This window comes from Trichomycterus rosablanca, chromosome 18 (assembly GCF_030014385.1).
Source record: "Trichomycterus rosablanca isolate fTriRos1 chromosome 18, fTriRos1.hap1, whole genome shotgun sequence".
Classification (NCBI taxonomy): Eukaryota; Metazoa; Chordata; class Actinopteri; order Siluriformes; family Trichomycteridae; genus Trichomycterus; species Trichomycterus rosablanca.
The window spans coordinates 7570992-7597780 of NC_086005.1; the positions used below are offsets into that span (position 1 = coordinate 7570992).

A 26789-nucleotide genomic window follows, 5' to 3' on the forward strand; every position below is an offset into this window, starting at 1 on the left:
AGATGCTAACAAAAGCAGGAAATTCACTTGGGTGGAGGCAGTGCGAGTTCCTCAGCCACTGGCTTCCTCATTGGTTGCCAATATTAAGAACAAGTGAGAAGCCAGTCCACTGGGAACAAAGGAATTTGTGTGTATGGATGTGTGTTTTATGAATCGCATTCTTCTTTGTGTTTTTTCCATGACCATATGTCCCATAAACCCCCTCATTAAATATTAAGATTTTACTGTTTTTACTATCCAAAAGTTTGCTGTATTGTAAATTTGATCTCTGGAATATTGTATTGTGTTTCTGGATTTGTACCTGTATGTACATTCAGCTGGCACAGCTGGTAGAGTGGGTGCCACACAGCAATTTTTGGGGGCCTTTGAGGGTGTTGTCTTTGTTTATGCATGGGGTTTCTCCCTGTACTCCGGTTTCTTCCGACTCCCCACAAACATGCAGAAGGTGGATTTTGTAAATGGCCTCTAGATTTGAGTAATATATGTTAACCAGTTAACCTGTATTAAAATTTTTAAACACTAAACACTTTTGGGGGGAAAAGCCAGTAGTTCTTTCACTCCCTGATGATATTGAACTACATTCCATTTACATAGTAATGAAATGCATTGCAAACATCTACAACTCTAACTTCAAATGTTCCATTTAGTAATGCAGGACTGTATGATATTACTTAAAAAGACATGATATGGATTTAATGTAAATGTGTGATGTTTCCTGAGCAGTTTGGGCATGACTGTGCCCCTGTGCACCAAGTATCTGTTGATGAAATAGTCTAAGCACTGAGATGACACTAACATGGCAGTGGTAGGGAAGTAAGTGCTGTACTGGTATGACTGTACCAGCACATCTGAAATGTTGTTTTCACATTCTGGCATCTTTATTTGACTCACATACTCTGTGTAGCACGCATTGTAGGTGGACAGTTTTAGACTAATGCAGTTCTTTCATACACTTTATGAGTTTTTTCTCCACTAGCCATGTTTAATGTTAGTGTCATTGCAATGCTGAGTTCTGCATTAACCAAACAATATCTGCTCAATTTGGCTCTTATTGATGTATGTCTCAAAATCGCATATAAATAAAAATATTCTAAACAATACTAGTATAATACACTAAGTGGCCAGTTAGTCTAGAGATTTTAAAGAACAGCGTGCCTTTAAATTTATAAAAACAGAGAAGAATTGCCTTTTTCTTTTCTCAGCTTTGACTCATGCACAAAATGAGGTCAATAAGGAAATAGTTTGTCAAGTGTGATGGGTAAGGTTTAGGGTCCAAAAACTTGACTGGCCTGTAGGAGCACTGACCTTAACCCTAATTAACACATTTGGGACATTCAAACCAGCACCCTGAACCTGAATGCATTTGTGACTAAATGAAATTAAATACTCAATTGCCGAATGTGTTAAGGTTGTTCAATCATCTTTACGGTATATTAATGTGAAATGACATAGAGTTGGTCATGTAGTGTCTTTTTTAGGTTTTTTTAATATATATTAGTACATATGTAGTATATGCTAATAATACTGATTGAAATGTGGCAATGCATTAATAACAAATTCATATTTTTTTCTAGACTAGAATCCGAGATCAATCTGCTGGAGAATGAAGAATCACAAATATCGGCCAAAGAGCAAGTGCTCCGAGAGAGACTGCGTGAAACAGAGAGTTCTATTGAAGATCTGCAAAAAGTAAGATCAGTGCTAATATTTTAAGACAAAGAGAGCACATTGAAATACACAGATTCACATATGTACAAAAAAGCATGCCAGAGGCTGCAAGGAATTGAGAAATAAAGACTCGTGTACCAGACTGTCACAAAACATCTTTGTTTAGAATAGGAAAGAACAGACGAGGTTTTATGTTCATTTAGACCATAGTCAAGCCTAGAGCAAATAGTTGGCTGTGTATGTATAACTGTTTCATTTGTGAGGTATTTTAACAAAAATAATGAGTGTTTTTTTCTGTTTATTTGCAGAGTTTGCAGAACCAAGACGGAGGTATGTGTCCAATAATCTGTTCTGTTCAGTTCTTTTATACTACATGGCAAAGAAATACAATTATGTCCAATAGAGACTTGGCTGCAAAGCTTTTGTAGCCAAAAATTATTTGCATACATTCACTATATGGTCAAAAGTATGTATGAAATGAGCAGTTCATGCGCCGGCTTGACGGGAAAGAATATTTAAGTATAAAAAATGCACTTGTTCCTGGAGTGGACATTAGGGTGAAACACAAATGAAGGCAACTGAAATATTAAATGTTTAGAATGTAAATGTATGCAATTTTGATATAAAGTAATCTCAAAATACATCTGTAAAGAAGCAAATAAAACTTTACTACATTTGGGACAGAGGGCAAATCGTAAATTACATTTTTTACCAACTGATTAATTCATTAATTAATATATTTATTAGGTTTTTTTCCATTAATGTTTGTTCATTGAAAAATGTTCTGTATCTGTGCTTGCAGGGCACATGTATTTATGTTCTAGTGTAGAAGGATCCACAAATCACTAGTGACACAGGACATAAACACTGCACTTGCATTTACTGGTGCCCATGTTTCCCTTGGCTCATTTCCCTCCTGCCTCAGCTTTACTATTAAACTCCCCATACAGGCCATCGCCTCTGCACTTTGTGTCCAGTGATCCACCCATTCACAAAAGAATCCATCCAGTGTACCAATGTACCAGTGCCATTGTTTCACCCTAATACACTCACTCAGCTTTTGCTGTCTAAGCATCATACCGCTACAGTGATAGAAAGAGATAGATGGTTTCCAAACCGGGGGGGGAGAAAGATAGCAAGTTAATATAGCAAGAGAGGAAGGACAGGCAGACAAGACCCGAGGGAACACCAGATATCTTTTCTACCTCATTTTTTTACTCTCTATCCAACAGATGCAGTGATTCGCATCCATTCCCAGATCCCTAAGCTCCCAGAGCTGTACTCCCAAACTCAGGCCATGGCTTCAGGGGAACACCAGCATTCAAGAAAACCTGGTAAGTCATGGGGTAAAGGGGATGCTGATTTGGCAGAGGATTACAGTTAGAGGCATAATAAAAAGACCACATTAAAGAGTCAGGCTCAGTGAGCACATCAACTTTATGAGAGGTTAATGAGCAGTTTGGGCTAACCTTAAAAACAGCAGGGTAGTAGTGCAAACATATACATTATATACTAATATACATATGTCTTATGCAAGTAAATAGATAATAAAGAAATAGGCATGCGAAGTGAACATCTTGTGTTTCAAATTATGATTTTGTCTGTCTATTAAATTAATACTGTGATGCTATTGAATTGTTAATTTTGCCTGCTCAGTAGGTGTAAATTATTGTATATGTAAAGTATTTCCAGCTCCATGGTAAATTACAACTGTATATATTGGCCCTGTATTTAAGGTTATTTTTTATTTGTTCCTGTAGTATGAACTAGGTTGTTATTATTTGTTCCTATAATATAAACTAGAAGCAACACATATTTTAAAAGATTATCCGGGTGCCTACTCAGACATAATTGGCTTGTTCAGAAAAGGAAGGGCCGGAGTGATTCCTCATAACTGATGTAATTATGACCTCTGTTGGCTGGTCAATGGTGCCTACACAGAGACAGGGAATAATGGAGATCGGTGTGTGACTCTCCGTGCACGGTGCAGATCTCCATATGAACCTGCCTCATGCCAGTAAAAAGAAGGATGGAGTGTGTGTTAGTTATGGCCCTCCTCCATCAGGAGTGAAGGTCTGCATGAGTAGGGGTGAAATATGATTGGTAAATTGGATCATTTTGAACAACATTATGTGACTATTGACAAATTGATGTGGTCAACACTGATGTAACAAGAATGTTGTATTTGATTGTTACAAATCTCTATTCAATAAGTTAATTTTAGAAGGTCTTAAAGAAAAAGGGAGTAAAATAAGTGAATCATGGTAATGAGAGATCTGCTTATAGGAGCTGTTTCGGAAGTGCTATCAGAGACAGACCTTTGTAAAAAATTCACAGTATTATACACAACATGACCAAATACATGTGGAGAACGTTCCTTATTATTTGGTTCATGTGTTTTAGCCTTATCTGTTGAGCTCCGCGGTTAAGGTACAGTACTAGTAATCAGAAGGTCGCTGGTTCAAGTCCCACATCTGCCAGCTTGCCACTGTTGGGCCCCTGAGCAAGACCCTTAACCCTTAACTGCTTGCAGTATACTGTCTCAGCTATAAGTCGCTTTGGATAAAGCAGACCATACACAGCCCCTTGACCTTAATCAAAACACCCTTGGGATGAATTAGCCAGGCCTTCTGATCCAACATCAGTACCTAACCTCAGAAATGCACTTTGACTTAATGGGCACACATTTCAATAGACACAAGCCAAAATTTCCATGAAGAAGGAATGTAGTTAGGGCCACACAAATGAGGCCAACCCCAAATTAATGGCACATTGTTTTGAAATAAAGTCTTAAATGGTCTTTGTATAAATATTCTTGTAACCATTTAAAATATAGGAGGTAAGGTTTTATTCCAGAAGACAGATGTAAGGTTTGATTATATTTGTATACTAATCTAAACACTGTTAAACACTAAAAACTTAACAGCTTGCCACACCACAGTAATGTATGACCTTTCACACTAAATTGAAATTAACCCACCCCCCTTTACACTCTCCCCTTGTCTAAAGCCTTATATGCCATGGAGATCAGCGTCGAAAAGGACCACAGGACAGGCGACACCAAGATCTTATCCACTTCGCGTGTCAGCCCAGAGGAGGCTCACCAACGAGGTGTCAAGGTCTACGACGATGGTCGAAAGGTGATTTACGAGGTGCATTCTGGGAGTTCCACCACACTGGAGAATGGTGTGCACCCATGGAGCTCAGATGAGGTCGAGGAACTAATGCACCGTGTTGGCCAGGCACGTCAGCGACCAGATGGTGCCCATGTTACTGTCACACCAGCCCAGCCTGGTCTCAGGGAGCTGAGTAGTGTACCCACGGAGTGTAGTCTGCCAAAGAATTTGACGCAAGAGTGCCAAAGTTATGAGGCTGAGATCAAGACGGCACAAGGACAACAAAGTCATGGTGATGATAAGGCAGGTGGGCAACAGACCTACGATGGTGAAGTGATTGAGGTACCTGAGGCCACAGCGGACAAGCCCGTGACCATGATCTTCATGGGCTATCACAGTGTGGATGATGAGGAGACCAAGAACCTGCTTGGTTTCGATGGCACCATCAAAGCCGAGATCGTCCTGATAGATGAGGATGATGAGAAGTCCCTCAGAGAGAAGACCGTCACAGATATCTCCACTGTGGATGGCAATGCCGCAGATCTCGTCTCAGGACGGCCTGCATCCGAGGCCACCGAACTTTCCTCTGAAGGCAAAGATGAAAGTTCCTCCAAGGAGCCGCCACCAGTTCTGCCCACAGGTACAGAAAAGAAAAAACGCTGCCAGTGCTGTACTGTCATGTGACCTTCTTTCTCCTTCTTCCCTTATAAAACTACTTTTTGTCCGGAGCACGTTCACCAAGGCTCTGTCTCCCTTTCAAAACCAAAATGCCTCGTCTTATTACTAACAGCACCTCCTCCACTATAACTTAAGAAATGCACATTCTCTTCTTTGTCTTCTTTGACTTACTTTCTGTAGAACGACTGGCACTCTCCTGCCAGGTATCATGGTGCACAGCGGAAGTGTTTTTTACAGGAAACTTGGAGGGCCGGAATACAGCATAGCATTCATCAAATATCATATGGGAAAAGAAAACAATATGAAGATATGGGTATCCATAATGTGACAGAGAAGCACAGTGATCGAACAGGCAACCTCTTATTCAGGAAGATTTTAATTGTACAGTATATCCCAAAAGTGGTCTTAAACCTGGGCATCCCTATATTATCAACCTTTAAAACTTAACAGAGCATTAATGAGTGCTGTAGCAGAATATTTTAATTTGATGACAGATTCATGGGAGTGCATATGACCTATTACTGAGGTTTCCTATGTAAAAACAAAGTATCTGTATATTATGGCATTTATAAAATTTACGCCAATGTACATGTTGTTCAGTGGCCTTACTGAAGTGTTGAACTCTCACAATTATATGCTGCCTTGATGACAACTGGGAGCTTGATATTTGCTGACATTTTTACTACCTGGTGGCACGGTGGCTAAGTGGGTAGCACTGTCCTCACAGTGAAAAGGTCCTGGGTTCGATTCCCAGGTGGGGCGGTCCAGGTCCTTTCTGTGTGGAGTTTGCATGTTCTCCCTGTGTCTGTGTGGGTTTCCTCTGGGTGCTCCAGTTTCCTCCCGCAGTCCAAAGACATGCAAGTGAGGTGAATTGGAGACACTAAATTGTCCATGACTGTGTTTGATATAAATTTGTGAACTGATGAGCCTTGTGTAATGAGTAACTACCATTCCTGCCATGAATTTTAACCATTTCATCTGAGGTCTCCCACTAAACTACTACACCTTTTAATTACCCAAGCACAGCCCTGTATTAAGGTTTATCATACACAAACACAAAAGTTGGCTTCTTTATTAAGCAACCTAATAACGAAAAAATCTGAAAATTAACTGCCTGCAGTTTACATCTGCAAAGTTGCCAGTTTTTCCTGTGTGGAGCTCTCAGGGCATATGTTTTATTTAACTGCTGATAAGTTCCCTTTAAACAAGAACAAGAAAACAAGGAAGGCATGTGTAGTCACAAACACTGTGGGTCACATTTCACCCAGTTAGTCATTAATGCAGCATTGAGCCAATCTTGTCTTTTATTAGTTTTTTCTTTAGATCAGCAAGTTAGGTTATTTGAATGAAGGAAACACGGCCGTTATGATGTTAAAAGGAACGTGGCGGTGTTTGCAGGAACAGAAATGTGGCTTTGTTTGCAGGAACAGGACAGTGGCGGTATATGCAGGAACCGGATTGTTTCTGTGTTTGCCATGACTTGTTTTGAAGGGGCTTTATTACGCCATTTCTTTTGGTTGAAATTAAAAAATGTTCATAAACACTGAGCAATTAATCTACAACATGTTAATCTGGATTTTAGCTAAATGGATAGCTACTATTTACGTGAAAACCTTTGGAGTACAAATAAGCCATGAAAGTGGTATAGTACTGCTTTATCCCAAAACTTGGTGCTGAATATGGGACCTTTATGGCACTTTAAGAGATGCCATCAGCAAGTACAGTTGAACATTTAAAGTCTTAAGACTTGACAGTACATCAGCATCTCAAATCTCAATCTAAGATACTTGGCTGTCACCAGCAACACACTAATCAAACTGTTTCTTAGGGATACATCACAGGATAAGCCTATACCTTCATAATCAATTACAGAGCAATTATTATTATTATAAAAAAAAAATAGTAACAGTTTCTTACTAGACTGTGATTTATTTAAACCAGAGAAGTAGGTTACATAAAACATTATAAACACAAATGCCTATACAGAAAAGAAGAGCTTTGTGAAGCCTTTGAAATTTATCGATAATTATTCCTACAATAATAAATGAACATAACCTAACAAAACAACAACTAGTTAAATTTTTTATGTCTTTGTTGAACACTTTGATTAATCATTTATAATTCAGACTGGAAAATGTATATACAAAAACTTTATTTGCTGTTGATAATGCTTGTACTTAATCAATGTGTTCAGTAAAGATATATGCACAGTTGGGGTTTGTGTGTGTGTGTTATTTGTCAATGTTTTGCCCATATTTTATTTACTTTCTAGTCTTTCTTGAAGCTGTGACCACATTTTAGGAGGAATTAATGCAAAAAAAACTAATTTCCAAGGGTTCACAAACTGTTTTCTTGCAACTGTAGATAAGCAGTGTAAATACATGTTACTCTAAATGAGTGCCAAAATGTATTTACACAATTTAAATATTATATATATTCAGGATTTGTATATAGAATGCATTTTTACATAGGACAATAATCTATTTATTTATATTTATTTATTATTGACTGCACTAAATCCACTGCTTTGCTTTTGCACTCACATGTATTTCTTTCTGTTGAAAAAAAAAGTCCAAAAAGTTCCTGTTTAATATCGTACAGACATGATAGATCAGATTATCTATATGAATACTTCCATTATTACATGTGCCTTGCTCCAGGCATCAAGGCTATTTTTACCCCCCAAAATATTATAATGGATATATTTCTCTGTCACATGATTACCCTGAATTTTACACCAAAAAAAATTACAACTAAAACAATATATGGAAATTATAAATGTGAAACGTGGGTTTAAATGTATGCAATAATTAATACAATCTATGTAAATAAGAATAGAAATGAAAATGTACCTGATTATATATATTATTACAGTGTACACAGTATTTATGTGTCATTAGGAATAAACACTTATAAAATATATAAAAATTTAGTTTCAAAACTAATGTTACAGCTACTGTATATGTAGTACTGTTTAATGTATGTCATAAAGATTCTGATAGCTAAATTTATCATGCTCAAAAAGGTATAGGTACAACATACTGACACTAGAATGTCCATATAATTGTAATGAAATCACACGATTTGTATTTAAACCAGTTTTGCGAACACACAGTTTTCCTAAAGGACTCTAGATAAAAAATCATCTTGGCTTTTTAAGCTCTATTCAGAGTATCAGACTATTCAAAAGGTACCAGAATAAATAAACAGAAATTTTATTTACTGGCTGCCTGTTTTGGACTATGAAAATATGTATGCACACTAGGTTGCAAGGTTTCTCCTGAGTAAAGCTCTTCAGGCATACCTTTTCCAATTAAGCACATGTTCTATGTAATGTACATGAATTAAATTATACTTATTACAGTTATTGCATTTATTACATATGTAGCCAACAAATAAGAGACAAAATAATCTGTTTCTTTGCAAAACTAAAGACCAGACGTTCTATATAATTACAGTATTTCTGTTGTACTTTATACCAGCTTCAACAATTACATTATTTTTAATTACCCTTTACATTCGTTTTACCTTAATTAAAGTAGTTTACAGGTTTACATATGCAGGCCATCAAATTATGAGATGATTAGATGATATTTAACACCATCCATGCATGTCCAGAGCTGGGATTACGAATACCCCTTATCGAATCTCAGCTCTGCCATCCGACTGGGCTGGGCGACTGCATGAACAACGATTGGCTGTTGTTTAGGGTGGGATGAGAAAGACCCGGGTTCCTCATAACTGGGGTAATTACAACCTCTGAGAAGTGAGAAACTCAGAGAGGAGAAGTGTAACGCAGTCAAGGTAATTGGATACCAAGGGGGAAAAAAACATGGAAGTCACATTCAATATCATTTGTTATTACCTCTTAGAAGCAGTAAAATTAACCATTTTCTGCAATTGTGTGATGATTTAAATCCTGCAGTGCTTTGGGAAAACTCATTCATTAAACTCTCACTTATTTCAAGCTAAGGATGAATTTTCTCTAACAACCAGTTTCAGCATCATACTGCCAAAACCTTGGAAGTGCGGACCCTCCGCATTTACAGAGCAGCCATGTGGTACCGCTGTGCTTTCTAACCGAGATTCTGCTGTATTTTTGTAAACCAAAATTGTAACTTTTTTTAACTGTTTCATTTCACATTTCCTTTCATAATAACAACTACTATAATCACTCTGTGTTTTTTCTTTTACTCTCTGCACCACACACCTTCAGTCTGGACTGCCAGTTGCATTGCTGTAACAGTGGCTTTACCCCTTTGTATGTCAAAATTAGTCAAATAAACACTTTTATTTCCACTTGGCCCATTGTCTGTGCTTTGGTTCTTTTTTAATCCACATCTCCAACACAGCACATTACTGTACTAGCACTATATTCATTCTGGAGCAACATGACTAACTTCACACAGGCCTCTTCTTCTTTCTTTTCCTGCCTCCAGGCTGCATGCCCATGCCAAACTAAGCTCACCACAACACACAACCACACTGTTTATCATGTTTACCAAGGGCTGACTTCTGTTTTCACTGAGGCTGTCCACACCAGTACAAGGTTGGTACAATATTCCTAGGTTTATTGCATTTCAATTCATAGTAGCTGATCAACAACTGTCATATTTAGGGAAGCAGATATGTTCTTTAACTGTTTGTTTCATAAATATATGAGCTTTTGCAAAGGTTTTCACTGTTATGGTTCGTGTTATTGGGTATCAAAATGTAAAAGCCAGGTAAAATATAGGTTTCTACTTATTCTAGTTTTTATCCAACTAATTTTCAACTAGTCCCCAACTTTTATGTAACATGGGTAGCCATCAGTACCTTTAAGCTTGACTGAAGTTTGTTGCTGATCAAATGGACAAATACTTTCTTGCACACCACCCGATATGCTTTTACTTAAGGGTGAAAAACATACATTTATACAGATTTTTACTTCTTCCACACATTGTTTGTTTGTACTGCAGATTCCCTAAGAAATTCATTTCATATACTGAACAAATAATGGCAACTGTAGCAGTTTTATAACAGAGGGGTTTTTCCACATACACACAAGTCATTTACCCAATTTTTTTAATAACAAAGGTAATAATAATAATAATAGAATTTTATTTATAAGCGCCTTTCAGGATACACAAGGACACTTTAGACATCAAAGAAATTAAAAGAGAACAAGGTAGTCTTTTAGTCACCGACAACATTAGCTCGGTTGGGCATGCAAATTTGTATAATATGTTTGGGCCTTTAAGTTTCTCCCCAGACCTTACTAATAATTATTAACTAATAATACAAAAGAAATATGTTAAAAATTAAAACCACAAAACAAAAAATGCCAAAGCAAATAATTAGATTATTTAAGCTAATGGGGCACATGCTCTCATACTCACCCCCTACCACTGAGATCCGGGGATCCAGGATTTGATACTCATTGATGATATCAGCCAGTCAGGCATCTGCATGGACATGGCCAAAATGGCCAAAAATCCTCTTAATTTTATTTAATGTTTTGACATGGCACCTGAACCATTAATAATTGCTAATAAAAAAAAGTGTCTGCATGAAGTTTTTTTTTTCCAGTTTAAAAAAAAAAAAATAATAAGGGGTACCTTTTTATAGTTTAAGGTTTTATCCTCTAACCCATGTTCTCTTTAATTATTATTTTAAATTATTCTTTTTAAATTCTGTTATTTTAGAAATAGGGTTATGTGTTGTAGTGTAAATCAGCTATCTGTCCTTCATGTTAACAAAGCATTGCACTGATCATATTATAATGTAAAGTGTCAGTGGAAATTTTTTCTAAGCAGGTTGTTAGCTGTGTGATAATTATTGAAAATATTTGTTGTTGGCTGAAACTGCTGCTGTCAGCGACACTAATTAATACAAACAAGCAGATTGAGAAAGCACTGGAACGTGGACCAGAAGAAAGTGCTGACTATACCAAACTACTAAAGGTCGTGCATCTGTTTATGTAGAAGTGTTAACTATACAAATTTAACATTTGTGATTTATAAAGCCTCTAAATCACACAAAACAAAGTAAAACACCACATTTACTTAGTTTCTATGGTAGAAACTTTATTTTGTTGCATGCTTAAGCTATTGAACAGCAGAGATAGCATGTTATCATAAATAATAGGTTATTTACTACTTTTATTAAGCTATATGCAATAATACAAGTGGTCTACTGCTTTTATGCAACAGTTGGAATGATGAAGAAGAAAAACTACAGTACCACAAACCACCACAATGTGTAAAACATTACATTGTTTAAAAGTATTTAACGTTGCCATTTTCATCCAGTTATTTGTGTGTGAAGTGAGGCCCTTAATGTTAAAATTAATCTTACATTTTTTATCTGTTTAAAGTGATATTTCACCACTCTTTTTAAACTAATCCAATAAACTGCAGTTTGAAAGAGGCACTAACCCTCAAAACAAGAAATATACATTATATACTAAAAGCAATTGCACACGTGTGTACAGTTACACAAACAGATTGATACACACTCACAGTGAGTGAAGAAAACTGGTATTTTAGACTCATAGCATTCTCATAACCTCTAACCTGAGCATGTGGGTTGTTCTGCTATCAGCCTCAGAAGAAGTGTATTTACTAAACTCACCCACCACTTGATATTTACTGATATTTATTCATATTATAAAAACAGACAAAGCTTTCTGTTTAAATCATAACTCAAACAATTGTACTTTTCATGTTTTATTAGGTATTATGAGGTAATTGGCTAATCTAAATTGTTCATGTGGGTGAAGTGGTCATTCCAACTTGCCTCTAGGTCTAAGTGAGTAAGACAGCAAGTCAGGAGGTGAATGTGTCTGTTTGATGCCCTGCTGCTGACTGGGCTTTCTCTAATATCTAATCTACATCCCTGGCCAAAATGAAGTGGTTATTAAACATTAAAGTATGTCTTATGCAGTAGTACAGATGGTATATTAAGGGATAGCTTTCAGACTATATTAGGATGATTTTGGGTTTCAGAAAACAATTTGTACCATCTTGTAGCTGGTTTTTAAACACTTGGTAACAATAAGTGCTGCCTGTTTTGAGGTTATCATATTTTACTGAAGCATAATCCTCATTCTTAAAAGGTATGTCTGGTCCATTATTTTTCTGAGCATCTATCTGCTTTATTTATAATATTTTGCTCAGGTTTTTCAGTGTTTAGTTTAACGCTGAACACTCTAACGTGCTATGTTTTTGAAACGGATCACACAAATTACACATAAGTATTGGGACACCCTTTTAAATTTTTCAAATCCATGTATTTCAGCCACAATTGCTAACAGGTGTAACAAATAAATTATATAAAGGAAATTACACACTTCCAACTTTACAGCAACGGTTTAGGGAAGGTCCTTTTCTGTTCCAGCATGACTGTGCCCCTGTGCACAAAGCAAGGTCTATAAAACCTGAAGAAACTCTTGGTTTAAAAGAAACTCCAGTGTCCAGAGTGCTGACCTCAGCCCCACTGAAATAACTGAAATATCAATTGAGGCTTTCTTGACCATCATCAAGAAAGCCAGCCATACAAATGCTCTTTTAACTGAATACAGATTCCCACAGACACTAAGTATTTAAATTGTTATTTTAATTTAACAATACTTATTTTAAATATCTTTATTTACACACAAATACAGTTTCTATTATTTGAAAATAATACACCTTTTTAGTGAATTTAGAGTAATGCTTTTTAGTTACACAAAATCATTAATGTTACAATAATGATCAGTGTGTTTTTGTGTTACAGTTGGTGAGAAAGCTCGCTGTGTATTGCTGACTGCAAAAACTGGTCTTTTCCCAGATGCAGCTAGACCATCACATAGTCGATCGGTAAGTCTAATTTGCAAACTGCCATCTGTCACATCTGCAAGCAGGTCTGCACTGCTGATTTATGCATATACTCCCTTGCTCAGAAGTAGATTCTATTTGTCTAATAATGAACCATAAATTAAATACATACTTATAATGTTAAAAGGAAATAACATATTGACATAGAGGCTGTTATGTGGTTTTGTACTGTAAGTAAAATGGAGTTGGGGGAGTGAAATGAAAATGTGTCTGACTTCCTGTAAACAGCCGTATTACAGGATAGCTTACAGCAGGTGTTAATATAAAAAAAGGCATGAGCATAAATCATGTGTGTGAGAGAGAGAGTAATGAGATTGTTATTTTATTTGGTGGCAGCATCCCAATATTTCACAGATACAACAGTGAGCTGTAGCCAGCTATGTGAAAAACTGCCCATTACTGTTGGATGGATTTTATAGATCACATGACAGTAATGGTTTGTTTGTATCTGGACAGTGTTCGCTGTCTCTACTTCCTACCAAATTACACACTAACGCATTAGTGAGGTAATTATCTGCATGTCCGGTAATTGAATGCTACTATTTTCTGCATCAGTTCAACATCTCTAGGCAATTATTAATCCTGTGTAAGATGTAATCATTGTGTTTTAGAGTCACAAATAGACTCCTATGTAAAGGATAATGAAAAATAGATTCTATAACTGCGAACTTCTGTCTTTGTAACAACTTCTGTCTATGTAGTATTGTAATGTGGCTCAGCTGCTGAAGTAGTTGAAACAGTAAGCCATGTTAGGAGCAATGTCCCTCTGCTGTGTCATTTTGACCAGCAGAGGGGGCATGGTGGCTCAGATAATTGTGTCAGTTTCTCTTAATTGATAATCACCTGCACCTCATGACTGAATTATCGCTCCACAAGTGGTGTTTTCTAAAGATCATGGTTTCTCCCTCTCAGACTCGCCAGTTTTCACACTTATTTCTTTCTGGGAACTCACCTGGTGTCACAGCATTTTGGGCCTCACAAAGGAACAGCCCTGTGAGAGCTGATTGCCCCAGAGGGTGCATGTTGTCCTGGTTCTAGACTGGTTTCTAGACTAGAACCAGTTTTAAGTTTTGCGCTATCCCTGTTCTGTCCACTTTCTCTATTGCGGACTGCAGATGTTTTTATGTCTTTCATTTGTTACTCTGTTTTGTTATTTTGGTCAATAGCTAATTTGCAATTGTCCTCTTTTTTGTAAATGGCTTTTTAGCCTCAGTATTGTTCTATCCTGGCTAAATATATTGTGCTTCTGCAAATGCCTGTGTATATGTGGGTTGTCTCTGGGTACTGAGGATTCCTCCCACCTTTCAAGAAGTTGGACTGGCTACTGGGTGCCTACACAAACATGGTTTGCTGTATCTGTTGTGAAGTGATTGCTCATTACTGCTGTAATTGCAGCCTCTGCTTGCTGGTCAAGGGCGCCTGCACAGTGATGGTGAATAATGGAGAGCAGTGCGTGAATTGCTGTATGTGGTACTGCTCTCTGTGTGAAACCATCTCTGGCAGGTGAAAAGAAACAGTTGGCAACTGCACACGTTAGAGGAAGCATGTGATCAGGGTGGGGGTCTGCAACAGTGGAGCAAAGATACAGCTGGGTAAATTGACATATGACTATTAAGGGAAATGTGTAAAGCATTTAAAATACTATGAATAGGTATAACAGCATTAAAAGACAACTGTGTACTCAGAGAGACTTTCCACTGTGACGTACCACTGCGACCAAAGAGAGAATAACAGACCGACAGTTCGAGAGAGAGAGAGAGAGAGAGAGAGAGAGAGAGAGAGAGAGAGAGAGAGAGAGAGAGAGAGAGAGAGAGAGAGAGAGAGAGAGAGAGAGGAAACATGCAGGGGGCATATAAACAATTTCTGGAAGCAATACATTTCCTGCCATATTTCCCAATAATATGTGAATATCATCATGGAGATCAGACAGGAAGACATCCTTAGCATGTCATTAACTTTTTGTAGCTTTTAGTGCTTTTTTTTATTAAACATTAAAAAGAGGGGGGTTTATTAAAGCTGGTTTTCTTCGGGTTAAAACAGACCAAGTGAATAAGGCATTTTGTGCATAAAAGTGGCACTTCACACTGGCTACCCACCTTGTTGCCTATGTTATTTGTTTAATAATAAACAAATACTGAGTGGCTCATGTAAACTCAGAGGTTTGCTGCACGTGAATTACTAAAGTGCAGGTAAACCCAATATTGGGTTATTATCATAATTTGATTACTTGCAGTAATCAAATGGTGTGCATGTAAATACACTCAATAGAGTATGGAGGTGGGACCATCATAACATGGCGCTGCTCTCCTGTAAACAATAGCAGGGTAAAAAAGTGGTGTGCACCAGATACTACACCGAATAGACATAACATTATGACCACATCCTTGTTTCTACACTTACTGTCCATTTTATCAGCTCCAGTTACCATATAGAAGCACTTTGTAGTTCTACAGTTACTGAGTGTAGTCCAGCTGTTTCTCTGCATGCTTTTTAAGCCTGCTTTCACCTTGTTCTTCAATGGTCAGGACCCCCACAGAGCAGGTATTATTTGGGTGGTGGATCATTCTCAGCACTGCAGTGACACTGACATGGTGGTGGTGTGTTAGTGTGTGTTGTGCTGGTATGAGTGAATCAGTAAACACCTCACTGTCACTGCTGGACTGAGAATAGTCCACCAACCAAAAATATCCAGCCAACAGTGCCCCATGGGCAGCGTCCTGTGACCACTGATGAAGGTCTAGAAGATGACTGACTCAAACAGCAGCAATAGATGTGCAATCGTCTCTGACTTTACATCTACAAGGTGGACCAACTAGGTAGGAGTGGACAGTGAGTGGACACGGTATTTAAAAACTCCAGCAGCGCTGTTGTGTCTGATCCACTCATACCAGCACAACACACACTAACACACCACCATGTCAGTCACTGAAGTGCTGAGAATGATCCACCACCTAAATAATACTTACTCTGTAGTGGTCCTGTGGGGGTCCTGACCATTGAAGAACAGGGTGAAAGCAGGCTAAAAAGGTATGTAGAGAAACAGATGGACTACAGTCAGTAATTGTAGAACTACAAAGTGCTCCTATATGGTAAGTGGAGCTGATAAAATAGACAGTGAGTGTACTGTAGAAACAAGTAGATGGTTTTAACGTTATGGCTGATCGGTGTAAGTTGCTGTAGTTCTTTCGATGAAATAAACCCCCCATTTTTAAAATGCATTTTGAATGTCTCTCAGTAACAATATATCCATGACGACTAGCAAGAATAAATGTTATGTATGTTTATATTTGAGACCTAGCTAAAAATAAAGTTCAATAAACACGCCAACATTTTGTTATAGATTTGTTATAGATTATAACTGTAAGATGGTGCTCACCCCAGTGCAAGAAAGTGCTGGTTTGATCTGGTGCTCACCACTTAGTATCTGGTGCGCACCACTTTTTTTTTTTTTTTACTTAAACACCGTGTCCCTTCAGGGGCACCGTAGCTATCTGATCTCTTGCTCAAAATAAAAAATAACCTAACAAAAGTGGTTGCACACTTATCAGCTTCCACTGCATGTAAGGTGCATGTTCATCTCACAACAAAACGCGAGTTTGCAGCATGCACCATTTAACCCCCTTCACCGCTGCACTAATATCCGGGCGGACGCATGCCACGAGCTCACGTGAACAGTGACACCTGTAACCGGAGCTCCGGGCCACACGCGCCGACATGTACTGAGCGCGAGCGCTTTCTCTGTTTGTCTAGAAAGGGACAGAACAGCGAACCGCACCGCGCGCGCATTTATTATTGAGCGGGGCGCGCGAGAGTGACCGGACTGTGCGAGTGCGAGAAACTGTGTGTGCGCGCAGTAAAAAAAAGCTGCATCTCTCATACAGACTCTTCTGTATTCACACTGTTCCGTATTCACACTGTTCCGTTTCCCTTGTTTGAGGAAGCAGAGGAGTAGCACTCGATGCCCCGCGCTGTGCACAGGTAAACGATCAGCTTTATATTCATCTTCACTAATACATCTTCTTATCCGGGTGAAGGGCAAACGCGTTTTGTATAGACGCGCGAGCTGCTGTTGGTTATAGGTAAAGCGGTTAGATTTTTGGGGAAGTGTCATTACACTGCTTTTCTGAATTGACGTCAACATTTTGAGGTGAATGCAGAACCATCCTACCTTGCAGCATTTCAGTGTGACCTTCGATTGGGCACCCATGCCCCCCTCCCGACTTGAGAAGTATTCTGTCATACTCAGCCATATATATATATATATATACACACTCAAAATGCCACTTAATGGCTACTGTCAACTTTTATAATAGCACACATTTGCAAATCATGTTGTCTTATGCACACCTTATGCAACTAATCAAGGGCTTCATAAGTTGGACTGGCTATGGGTTTGCTGGCTGTCATGTATGATGCATGTTAATAAGTCAAGAGAGTTGTCCAAAAAGTCAGTAATTTGCCAATAACGAAATTGACTCTAGTGGTTGCAAGGTAGACTACAACAACATATTGTACTTCCCTCTCAAACCATAGTTTTATAAATTGCTGGTCATTTAGGAAGAGGGTCTGCCATTTTTTTGTATGTGAGCAGTAAAGATTGCACTGGAAAGAAGGCAGCACGTTTTTAATAAGTCACAAAATGAATGTAAACAAGTCAGCCCAGCTATGTATAACGCACTTGCTTTAATCAAATTGTTAAAACTATTGTTTCATGGTGTTCTTTAGATGTTTCCAAATTATTTGTCATATTAAGAACATGTAAATGTTAACTATTTCATTTCACATACAGTTGAGGTTCAATGGCCTTGAACATTGAACATTGATAGCTGGTGATGGTAAGGTCTGAACTGTCAATCTTCCTATCAACAGAACAGTACCTTAACCGCTAAGCCACAATATTAACCACAACCAGGCTTGATTTCAGCAAAAGCAAGGAGTGTTTTAGAAACATGATACTTCAAATGTAGATATTAACGCAGAAAGTTAGTTATTAAGGCATTTTAAGGCCCATGGACTCCACAAAACCACAGCAAGTGTTGAAGACTTGACACAAAGATAAATACACCCATGAGTGACTGGCCTGCTAGGCCTGACCACTCTCCCACACCATGTATATTTTTGAGATAAACTTAGTACTTCAGCCTACTGAGCCACCTGTTCAGCATGCATTCAGGAATATAAAACTGGTAGCTCAGATTAAAAACCCACCTTTTTCTGGGCAACCAGTCTATGATTTGGTCACCCATGCGTTTGTGGCAAATTAGATTTATGTATGGAAGGTAAAAACACATAAACAAATGTGTCCAGTATTAACACACAAACAAAGGTGTCAAGTATTAACACATCAACAAAGGTGTCAAGTAAAATACAACTAAAAAGTTTAAAGACACAGATAATAATAAAAATGTATACGATGGCCTCAGTTGAAAGAAAGCTGTCATTACCTTGACCCTCGTTTTATCAGGGCTATAACAAAAACAAGATGTCCCAATGATTTCCCTTGTTTGCTCATCACACCCCATTGACTCCCGGTCAGTGTCCTTAAAAACGAAAGCAATCTTTGCTGATTTTTTTTTTTTAATTTGGGAGGTAATAAATAAAGAGAATCAAAACAGGAAGTTGCTGCTGAAAGGAATTCTTAAACACTGTCAGTGTGCGCTCACACTACCTGCAATGCAGCTGTTAAAAAAAACTCCTGGATTTGACATTTCATCCTGATCCATTGCACAAAGCTGCAATAATCAAGCGTACATCCATGCGATATAAATGGAATAGCAGGGGGTCAGTGACTTTCAGGCTGGCATTGTGACAGAACGTCACCTTTCTAAAAGATGCCTAGGAACAGCAACAGCTCACCGAACATTGCCACATATGCTCACAAAACATGAATGCTAAAAACTGCTGAATGCTAAAGCACAGATTACATTAATTACTGGGTTTAGTTACTAAGTTTTAACTGTCTCTAAATGCAATGGCAGCACAAAAACTGTTTGTCAGGAGTTTAATGGACTGTAATCTAATGAATAAGCAGCCCTACACAAACCTAAAATCAGTACGCACACTGCCAGGCTTTAAGTTGTCTAAACACAGCATTACTGAGTACCTTAATCAGTGTATGCTGAATGCCAGAATTATGCTAAAGATTGTTTTTGATTGATTGAGCTGGTCCTCTTAGTTCCAAAAAAGGAAACTCACAATGTTACAGTAGCAGTGCCAAGCCAGAAAGTTTTGTGTTTCCAGCATTGTGGCATCCATTTGGATATTTTAGCCTAGCAATGCCACTGTGCTCAAAGTGAGGTTAAATTATAAATTATAAAGAAATTATTTGCCATATTTGGTGTGAAAGAACTTGAATGGCCTGAACAAAGCCATGAACTTAATCCCAATTAACAATTTTGGGATGAATTATAATGCTGATTGTGAGCCAGGCCTGATCACCTAACATCAGTGCCTGATTACTGTTTCAAAATCTAGTGAAATGCCTACCCAGAAAAGTAGAGACTGCACACTGGGAGATCATTGACAAGCTCCTCCCGTGTAATTCTGGACTGACCTCACCTTTCTCAGAATCATTCTTACCACACCAGGTGAGATCTTGCATGGAGCTCCAGAGTGAGGGTGATTGACTGTGATCTTGTATTTCTTCCATTTTCAAATGATCGCACCAACAGTGGTCTCTTTCTCACCAAGCTTCTTGCTGATGGTCTTGTAGCCCATTCCAGCCTTGTGCAGGTCTACAATCTTGTCCCTGACGTCCTTAGCTCTTTGGTCTTGCCCATGGTGGTCGAGAGATTTGAACGGAAGAAACTGATTCTGTGACAGGAGTCTTTCATACAGGGACAGGACTAATTTGTGTGCCTCATGGGCACATAACCGGTCTGTGGGGGTCAGAATTCTTGCTGGTTGGTAGGGGATCAAATACTTATTTCCCGTAATTAAATACAAATTAATTTATAACTTTTATTTAATGTTTTTTTTCTGGATTTTTTGTTGATATTCTGTCTCTCTCTGTTAAAATAAACCTTCCATAAAAATTATAGACTGTTTAAGTCTTTGTAAGGGGGTAAACTTACAAAATCAGCAGGGGATCAAATACTTATTTCCCCCACTGTATATATACAGAAAATATATTAAATCACAAAACAAGGGATTGAATAATTGTTCTTGTCCACTGACTATTTAATTTGGAAAAAGGAAGGATGTTTCTCTGCTTGTTTCCCTTTGCTGTAATGGGAGGAGTGAAGGGTAGCTGTGAGCTGATGAGTATCATGTTTATGTGTTAGAAACAGGGACAGTGAAACCTACAGGCTACATTTGCCTGTAAAATCCAGTTAAAACTCAGACACTACATGACATTTCAGATAAGTACAACTTCCTCCCCATATGCTTATAGTGTACTTGAGGTTATCTTGTGCCTATCCCTACTTAAACCCTACTACACACAAAAATCTCCATAAAACTGTTATGCAACACCTACTGTGTGCTTTTTCCTTGTCTCGTCTGCCTCATTTGTGTCTTTTGGCACTTCTGGATCTTTTTCACAGCTATACAGCATGAAGGGAAACAATGTTTTTTTTGTAGCTGATCTGTTCTCGGAAAGCATCCTGCCTCTTAGGGTGTGTAAATGGGATCCGAGCCTGGCAGTAGAGCAATGTGATTGGCTGTACTTGTAACATTACTTTGAGTAAAAAGTTTTGAATTGGTGGAAAAATGTTGCAGAGATTCCAAACACTACAAAACTCACTGTATAATCAGTGTAACTAGAATAACTACTGATAGGATAAATCACTGCTTATAAAAACACTGATTGTTACATGGTGGGAAGCAAAGACTGTGACTATCCACAGAGCTAATTCTGGCTAAACAGAATCAGAACAATAGAAGCCAGAAAGGACAAAAGGCAGTCACATGGTTTTGAGAGTGTGTTAATAACATCTGTCTGCACTGGTTAATTGTTTTTGTTATATGACCGAAGCTGTGTTGTATGAGGTCTAGTCATTTTTTATAAAAGATATTTCCAGACCTTAAAAAGAGTTGGTCCTTTGAAAGAAGTTTGTCCACTAGGTCCTGCTACATGTTCCAATAGATTATATGTTTGGGCAGCAATGTTGCCCCTGCTAAAAGCACAGAATTCTCAAGTAGAGAGTTGAATTGTAAGAATGTCTGAACACTCTGGGTGGGGCTAGGGCCCTTTAAAATGTCTAAAACTGATGCAGTGCATAATAAACTGAACAGCAGGTATTAGTACTAAGAGAAAAAAGTTTCTAGATTTTGTGTACTTGGTACTTTTGCCTTATATGCCCCTACTTCCTCCACATGCAGTGGCTGGGGGAAAGTAATGTGAAGATAATCAAGGCAAGGAGTTTACACACACTGGCCTAATAAAGAAAGGTAATCAGGGACTGGAAATAGGATTACAGTTGCTCTAATTAGCTGCCTCTGCCATATTCAGAGCCTGGCTTATCAGATCCATTCATTTTCCATACACCCAGCTCTGCTGTCCATCCTGCATGTACTCTGTTCATTATATGGATCTGCTGTGTATGGCTTGCTGTTGAAAGCAGCCCTGGGGTCAAAAACTCCAAATTGGCTTTGATAGCACCTAAAATGAAGGCAATGACAGTGAAACGCTGGGTCACTGGGGGGTGATGGCTGAGGCCCTGCGATGGATTGGCGTTTTCTCAGGGGTGTGTTAATGCATTGTGCCCAGTGATTCCGTGAAAACCGGTCACTGACCCTGACCAGGATAAGAACAGTGGTAAAACATGAAATTAAAAATAATTACATCTATATTTTTACACAAAACCCTAATAACTAAGTTGGGCCATTTTTCCAGCATACAATGAATGTACTTCTCTTGAAATCAATACAAAATTATTAGAACTGATCACCTGATTAATGTGATTTAACATTTTTATCCTGTTTGAAGTCATGACACTGAGTGCTGAAATTAACCTTGCTACACATAGCATTCAGTTGCACACTAATGTTTTAGGCACCTATAGGGGTATATTTAAATAAGCGTTAGTATGTAATAGGTCCTTTAAACTGATAATGCTTAATTAATCAAAAAATAACAGAGCCAAATTGTTCTGGAACTTTTAATAATAGGGTTGCCAAATATAACTAGCATGCATGGCTAATTGCTGTCAGCTTTTAAGTAATAGCATGAAATGAACATTTAGCATGCCTTTGTCCTCAAGTAGTCATGTGTGAGGTGCATTAAAATTAAGGTTTGTTACATTTGCAAACTTGATAAATTAACTTTAAGCAATCCATATACTTTATTAAAAGCTTAAGTTTTAAAAAGACAACAAAACTCTTAAGTATTTCCAGCACAAAAGCCGAATGGTGATGATGGTCTAGCACAGCGCTCCCCAACCTTTTTTACGCCATGGACCGGTTTCATATAAAATAACATTTTATGGACCGGCGAGGGAAGGGATTCAAAATAGAATAACTATACTGCTCACAAATGAGCTTTTTTCGCTGCAACGAGACACTGCTTCCACCTGGGGGTGATATGAGATGATAAACACCCGTGTGTTGGAAATAGAAGCAGTGTTTTCATTGCTGATGTGGCGATCTCTAATTATTTATCCTTTCTGTGCAGCCCGGTAATAAATGACCCACGGACCGGTACAGGTCCACGGCCCGGTGGTTGGGGACCACTGGTCTAGCACATTTTCATCAAAAACACATTATTCTTTTTCACATGTTTGATGAAAGAGAACCACAGAATACAGCAAACTATCCAGAACAAAACCAAGGCGCTAAACTTACCTAATGAGGAGAGGTAAGAATTCTACTTCACTGGGCTAATAGGGCTAATCCCTTTTATCAGCAATCACAGACAGTCTTTCAGCTCTTTGACAGCTATGGATCCAAGCCAATTTCAGATAAAGTGTGACCGTAGAGGAAGTCTTCTCAGGTCTTTTAATTGTAATTGTATTATTTATTTTCTTAATAAACTTTCTCGATTTACTGTTAATGTAGAATATATTTCACCATTGATGAAGAGCTTCACTGTGTTTAGCACATTTAATGAGCTGGCTCATGTATTGTTCACTTAGACACCTAAAAAAGATATTTATATGTGCAGAGGGAGCACCTCTGCATGGCTAAACTCAGTTGAGTTAGGGGTGGCTATGCTCCTGTGCAAAAATTGTGTCAATTACTGTGTCATGCACATAAAAGTCTGATTATGGCACAACCCAGATGCAAGAATCATCTTTTAATGAGATTACATTTGGAAAGAGTATTTGAAAAATCTGTCTATGAACAGCAATAAAATCCGGCTCAGACTAAACACATAGACTTAGAGATGCAGTATGTTAAGCTCTGCTCAACATTAGTTTCATTATTATAGGATGATCACCCTTTATTATAGGAGTTCTCCCTTTATATTGGAGCATGATTCAAAATATCCACATTATTTTGGTGGAAACACTGATACTAGGGTTGGGCGGTATTGCCGGTATTTTCATACCGTCATACCGTCTTCAGGAAATACCGCGGTATACGGTATTACCGCGGGGGGGTCGCGGACAAACTGTACAGTGTACTGTACACACTTGAGTGTAATTACAATATTTCAATGTTTTATTATAAAAAGATTTAACAATCGGAACATCAAACATTGCTTTTCTTATCTGATCTATAATAAATACGCATAAGTATAAATGCATGTGTATCAATTACACTTTAACACAAACATCAACACATAACATTTTGGCATTGTAATCTCTCACTGCCCACACAAAACAGAATAATAACAGGCTACACACTTCAATATATTTCAAAAGTTAACTGCTTAGTTTATAGTTACAGCTATTTCTTAAAAGTGTATGAACGTGTACGATTAGTTATGCCTGTAATCCAGAATTAAATTCTATACCGTAACAAAAAAATATGAATGTAAATGTTCATGTTGCGATAACTGTGATGTAAAATAATGTTAAAATAATTCAAAGTCCAAACATTTGAGTGGTTAACGAGAACGCTACTTTACATGTCACACAAGCTCAGTGCAAAACACGAACACGGAAACGGTACAAATCGACCTCTTCCCTACACACTCGCTCCCTACGCCCTATAGTGCACTTAACATTCTTAAAGGGCCAGACAATATATTTTATAATTCACATTACACGACAGGTGAGACATTCTTTTTTCTTAATATAGCGCTTTTATTTAGGAAAAAATAGTTCTTACATAGGCAGGAAAATCTATGGCAGACACAAGAGTCAGAACAGCGGATTGGGCGTAACGTTATTATTACTGTTTGCTCCTTTTTCTCAACACTTGTGCTCAATTTACACTGAAGATATATTTAGTAAATAAGTACATGTCCGCGCATGCACGCGCTTGTGTTAATTTCCGGTTGAACTGATAAAAAATGTTGATTTTGAAAAATTAAAAGACGAGCCGTTATTCAGTTTCTGCTTGTTAGCTCACAGCTAACGCTAGCCAGTGTGGCTCTTCACTCGTCTCTCTGTGTTATCACCTTACACACCTTACAGCCAATCAGCGAGCTCCAACCGCCTACCCCTCCCACCCCTCCCTTACTGTGGATGCGCGCATGTCCTAAAGTCTCAGTTTTCAAGGTAAACCTGAAGCAGAAATTTGGCGCTTCACATTTAATAAATACCGTCACCATTTTTGAATACCGTCATCATTTTTAAATACCGCGGTATACCGTAATACCGTCATACCGCCCAACCCTAACTGATACACATGTGAAAATAACATGCAAACTGACTTCACATGCAAACTTTAAATGTATATTAATAATAGTTCCTTCAATCATATAAATAATGCTTAAAAGAGCTAGCATGTGCACTAAGGGTGAGTCAAGATGCTAATCGTTGCACTTTTTTCTGTAGAGCTCCTTAGCTGCATTGTTAGTTGGAATTATTTGTAGGAAAAGATAGTCAGTAATTGGTTAACTGGTTAACCGCTGACATCCCTGATCCTATGTGCCACGTATTGTAAAACTGTTCTACTGCACTAATTGGACACAATTTTATTACTATAGAATTTATATTACAATTCAGCCTATTTAGAGTTACTGCTGGTTTTGTAGGTCCCAATTCAGTGTTTCATTGGGCATACTGTACTGTAGATCTAGATTAGTCTAGCATCATGACACAATATGCAATATTTGTATATTTATACTATATTTATTCATTTAATAATTTAGTAAATGCTTTATTCTGTACATAGTATAATGTCGCCCTAGACTACCTGCTGAATACTGGGCGCAAGGTGAGATTAGACCGACTATAGAAGAGAGGATCATTACAGAAATATTTAAACTGTAAAAAGATTATTAGCATTGGGGCAGCATCAAAAAGCTATTTATGTTGTTATTCTCACATAAGTTATCAGCTAGTCTCACTAGTCACAGGCTTAAATTACGTTTTCAGGTACTAATCCCCTGTGAACCTACAATGTCAGCACAGAAAAAACTTGTACATTCTGGTGGACAATACGCCAATAAGCCAACACCATTGAAATGGATTGTGGGTAATGCTAAACATCCACTCTAGAACTGTCACAATAGAGACAAAGACTCAGTTGTTTGTACTTTTTCATGGTGTTTCTCATAAAGTTAACAGTTTTTCTCTTCACAAAACTCTTCTGGAATACAACGCCTGAAGTCTTTATTAGTCTGCTGCAGTCTCAACGCAGCATGCAATGTCTTATATAAATATTGTGTTATTAAGAGCTCTGAAGAGGCCATATATCCACTTACAGAACAAAAAGCTCTCTCGGCCCTACAGGCATAAATCCTGATTCAGCTGCAAGGAGATAATTTCTACTATCCACAATCTACTGCGCATCTTTTGCCTTTCAGGATTTATCTCTGTAGCCGTGTTACTCACATTTGCATACACTGCAGTAGCTGCAGCTTGGAAGATGTTGTGGTCTGTATAATGTTCTTCACTGTGCTTTAACAATGCAGAAGAGCATTGCAGGAGATTTTTCAATCAGAGTTGAGCCAGGAGTTCTCTGTGCTCTATTTTAGCTTCCCATTCACACCTCATCATCTCTGATGCAGACTTTTGTGTAACACATAACAGCAGGCAGGTACTGGACTAAATCAGATCTGTGGAGTTCCAATTTCTTTCCCTGATTGAGGTTTTCTTTGTGTCTGCCTGCATGTAATAGGTGAAATGAAAAGAAGTCTGTGTGACCACGACTGCTGCCTGCAATTATTCAATCCCAGTATATTTCAGAAATTTGCGATATATAGTGGAGCATTAAGTCAGGGCTGCACAGCTTTACTGTCGTGGGTTTGATCCTTTACATTTACATCTGGCATTAATTACTTCAAATTAAAGTGACCTACAATTAAGACTGAATACAGTGCAGGCAGTTGAGGGTCCAACAGTAGTAACTTAGTGATGGTGGTAACATGGGCTTGAACCAATGAGTTTCTGATTACTAGTGCAGTACCTTAACCAAG

General features: G+C 38.0%; 1 protein-coding gene across 1 annotated transcript in view; it reads left to right on the top strand.

The window, feature by feature from the left end:
* Window positions 1-26789, top strand: part of LOC134332791 (PALM2-AKAP2 fusion protein) — a 101518-nt gene that overhangs the window by 47750 nt on the left and 26979 nt on the right. Inside the window, exons 5-9 of the mRNA XM_063014598.1 lie at window positions 1575-1689; window positions 1977-1998; window positions 2901-3002; window positions 4678-5424; window positions 13218-13300. Coding sequence (XP_062870668.1) covers window positions 1575-1689; window positions 1977-1998; window positions 2901-3002; window positions 4678-5424; window positions 13218-13300 — 1069 coding nt within the window. The remainder of the gene's footprint in view (window positions 1-1574; window positions 1690-1976; window positions 1999-2900; window positions 3003-4677; window positions 5425-13217; window positions 13301-26789) is intronic.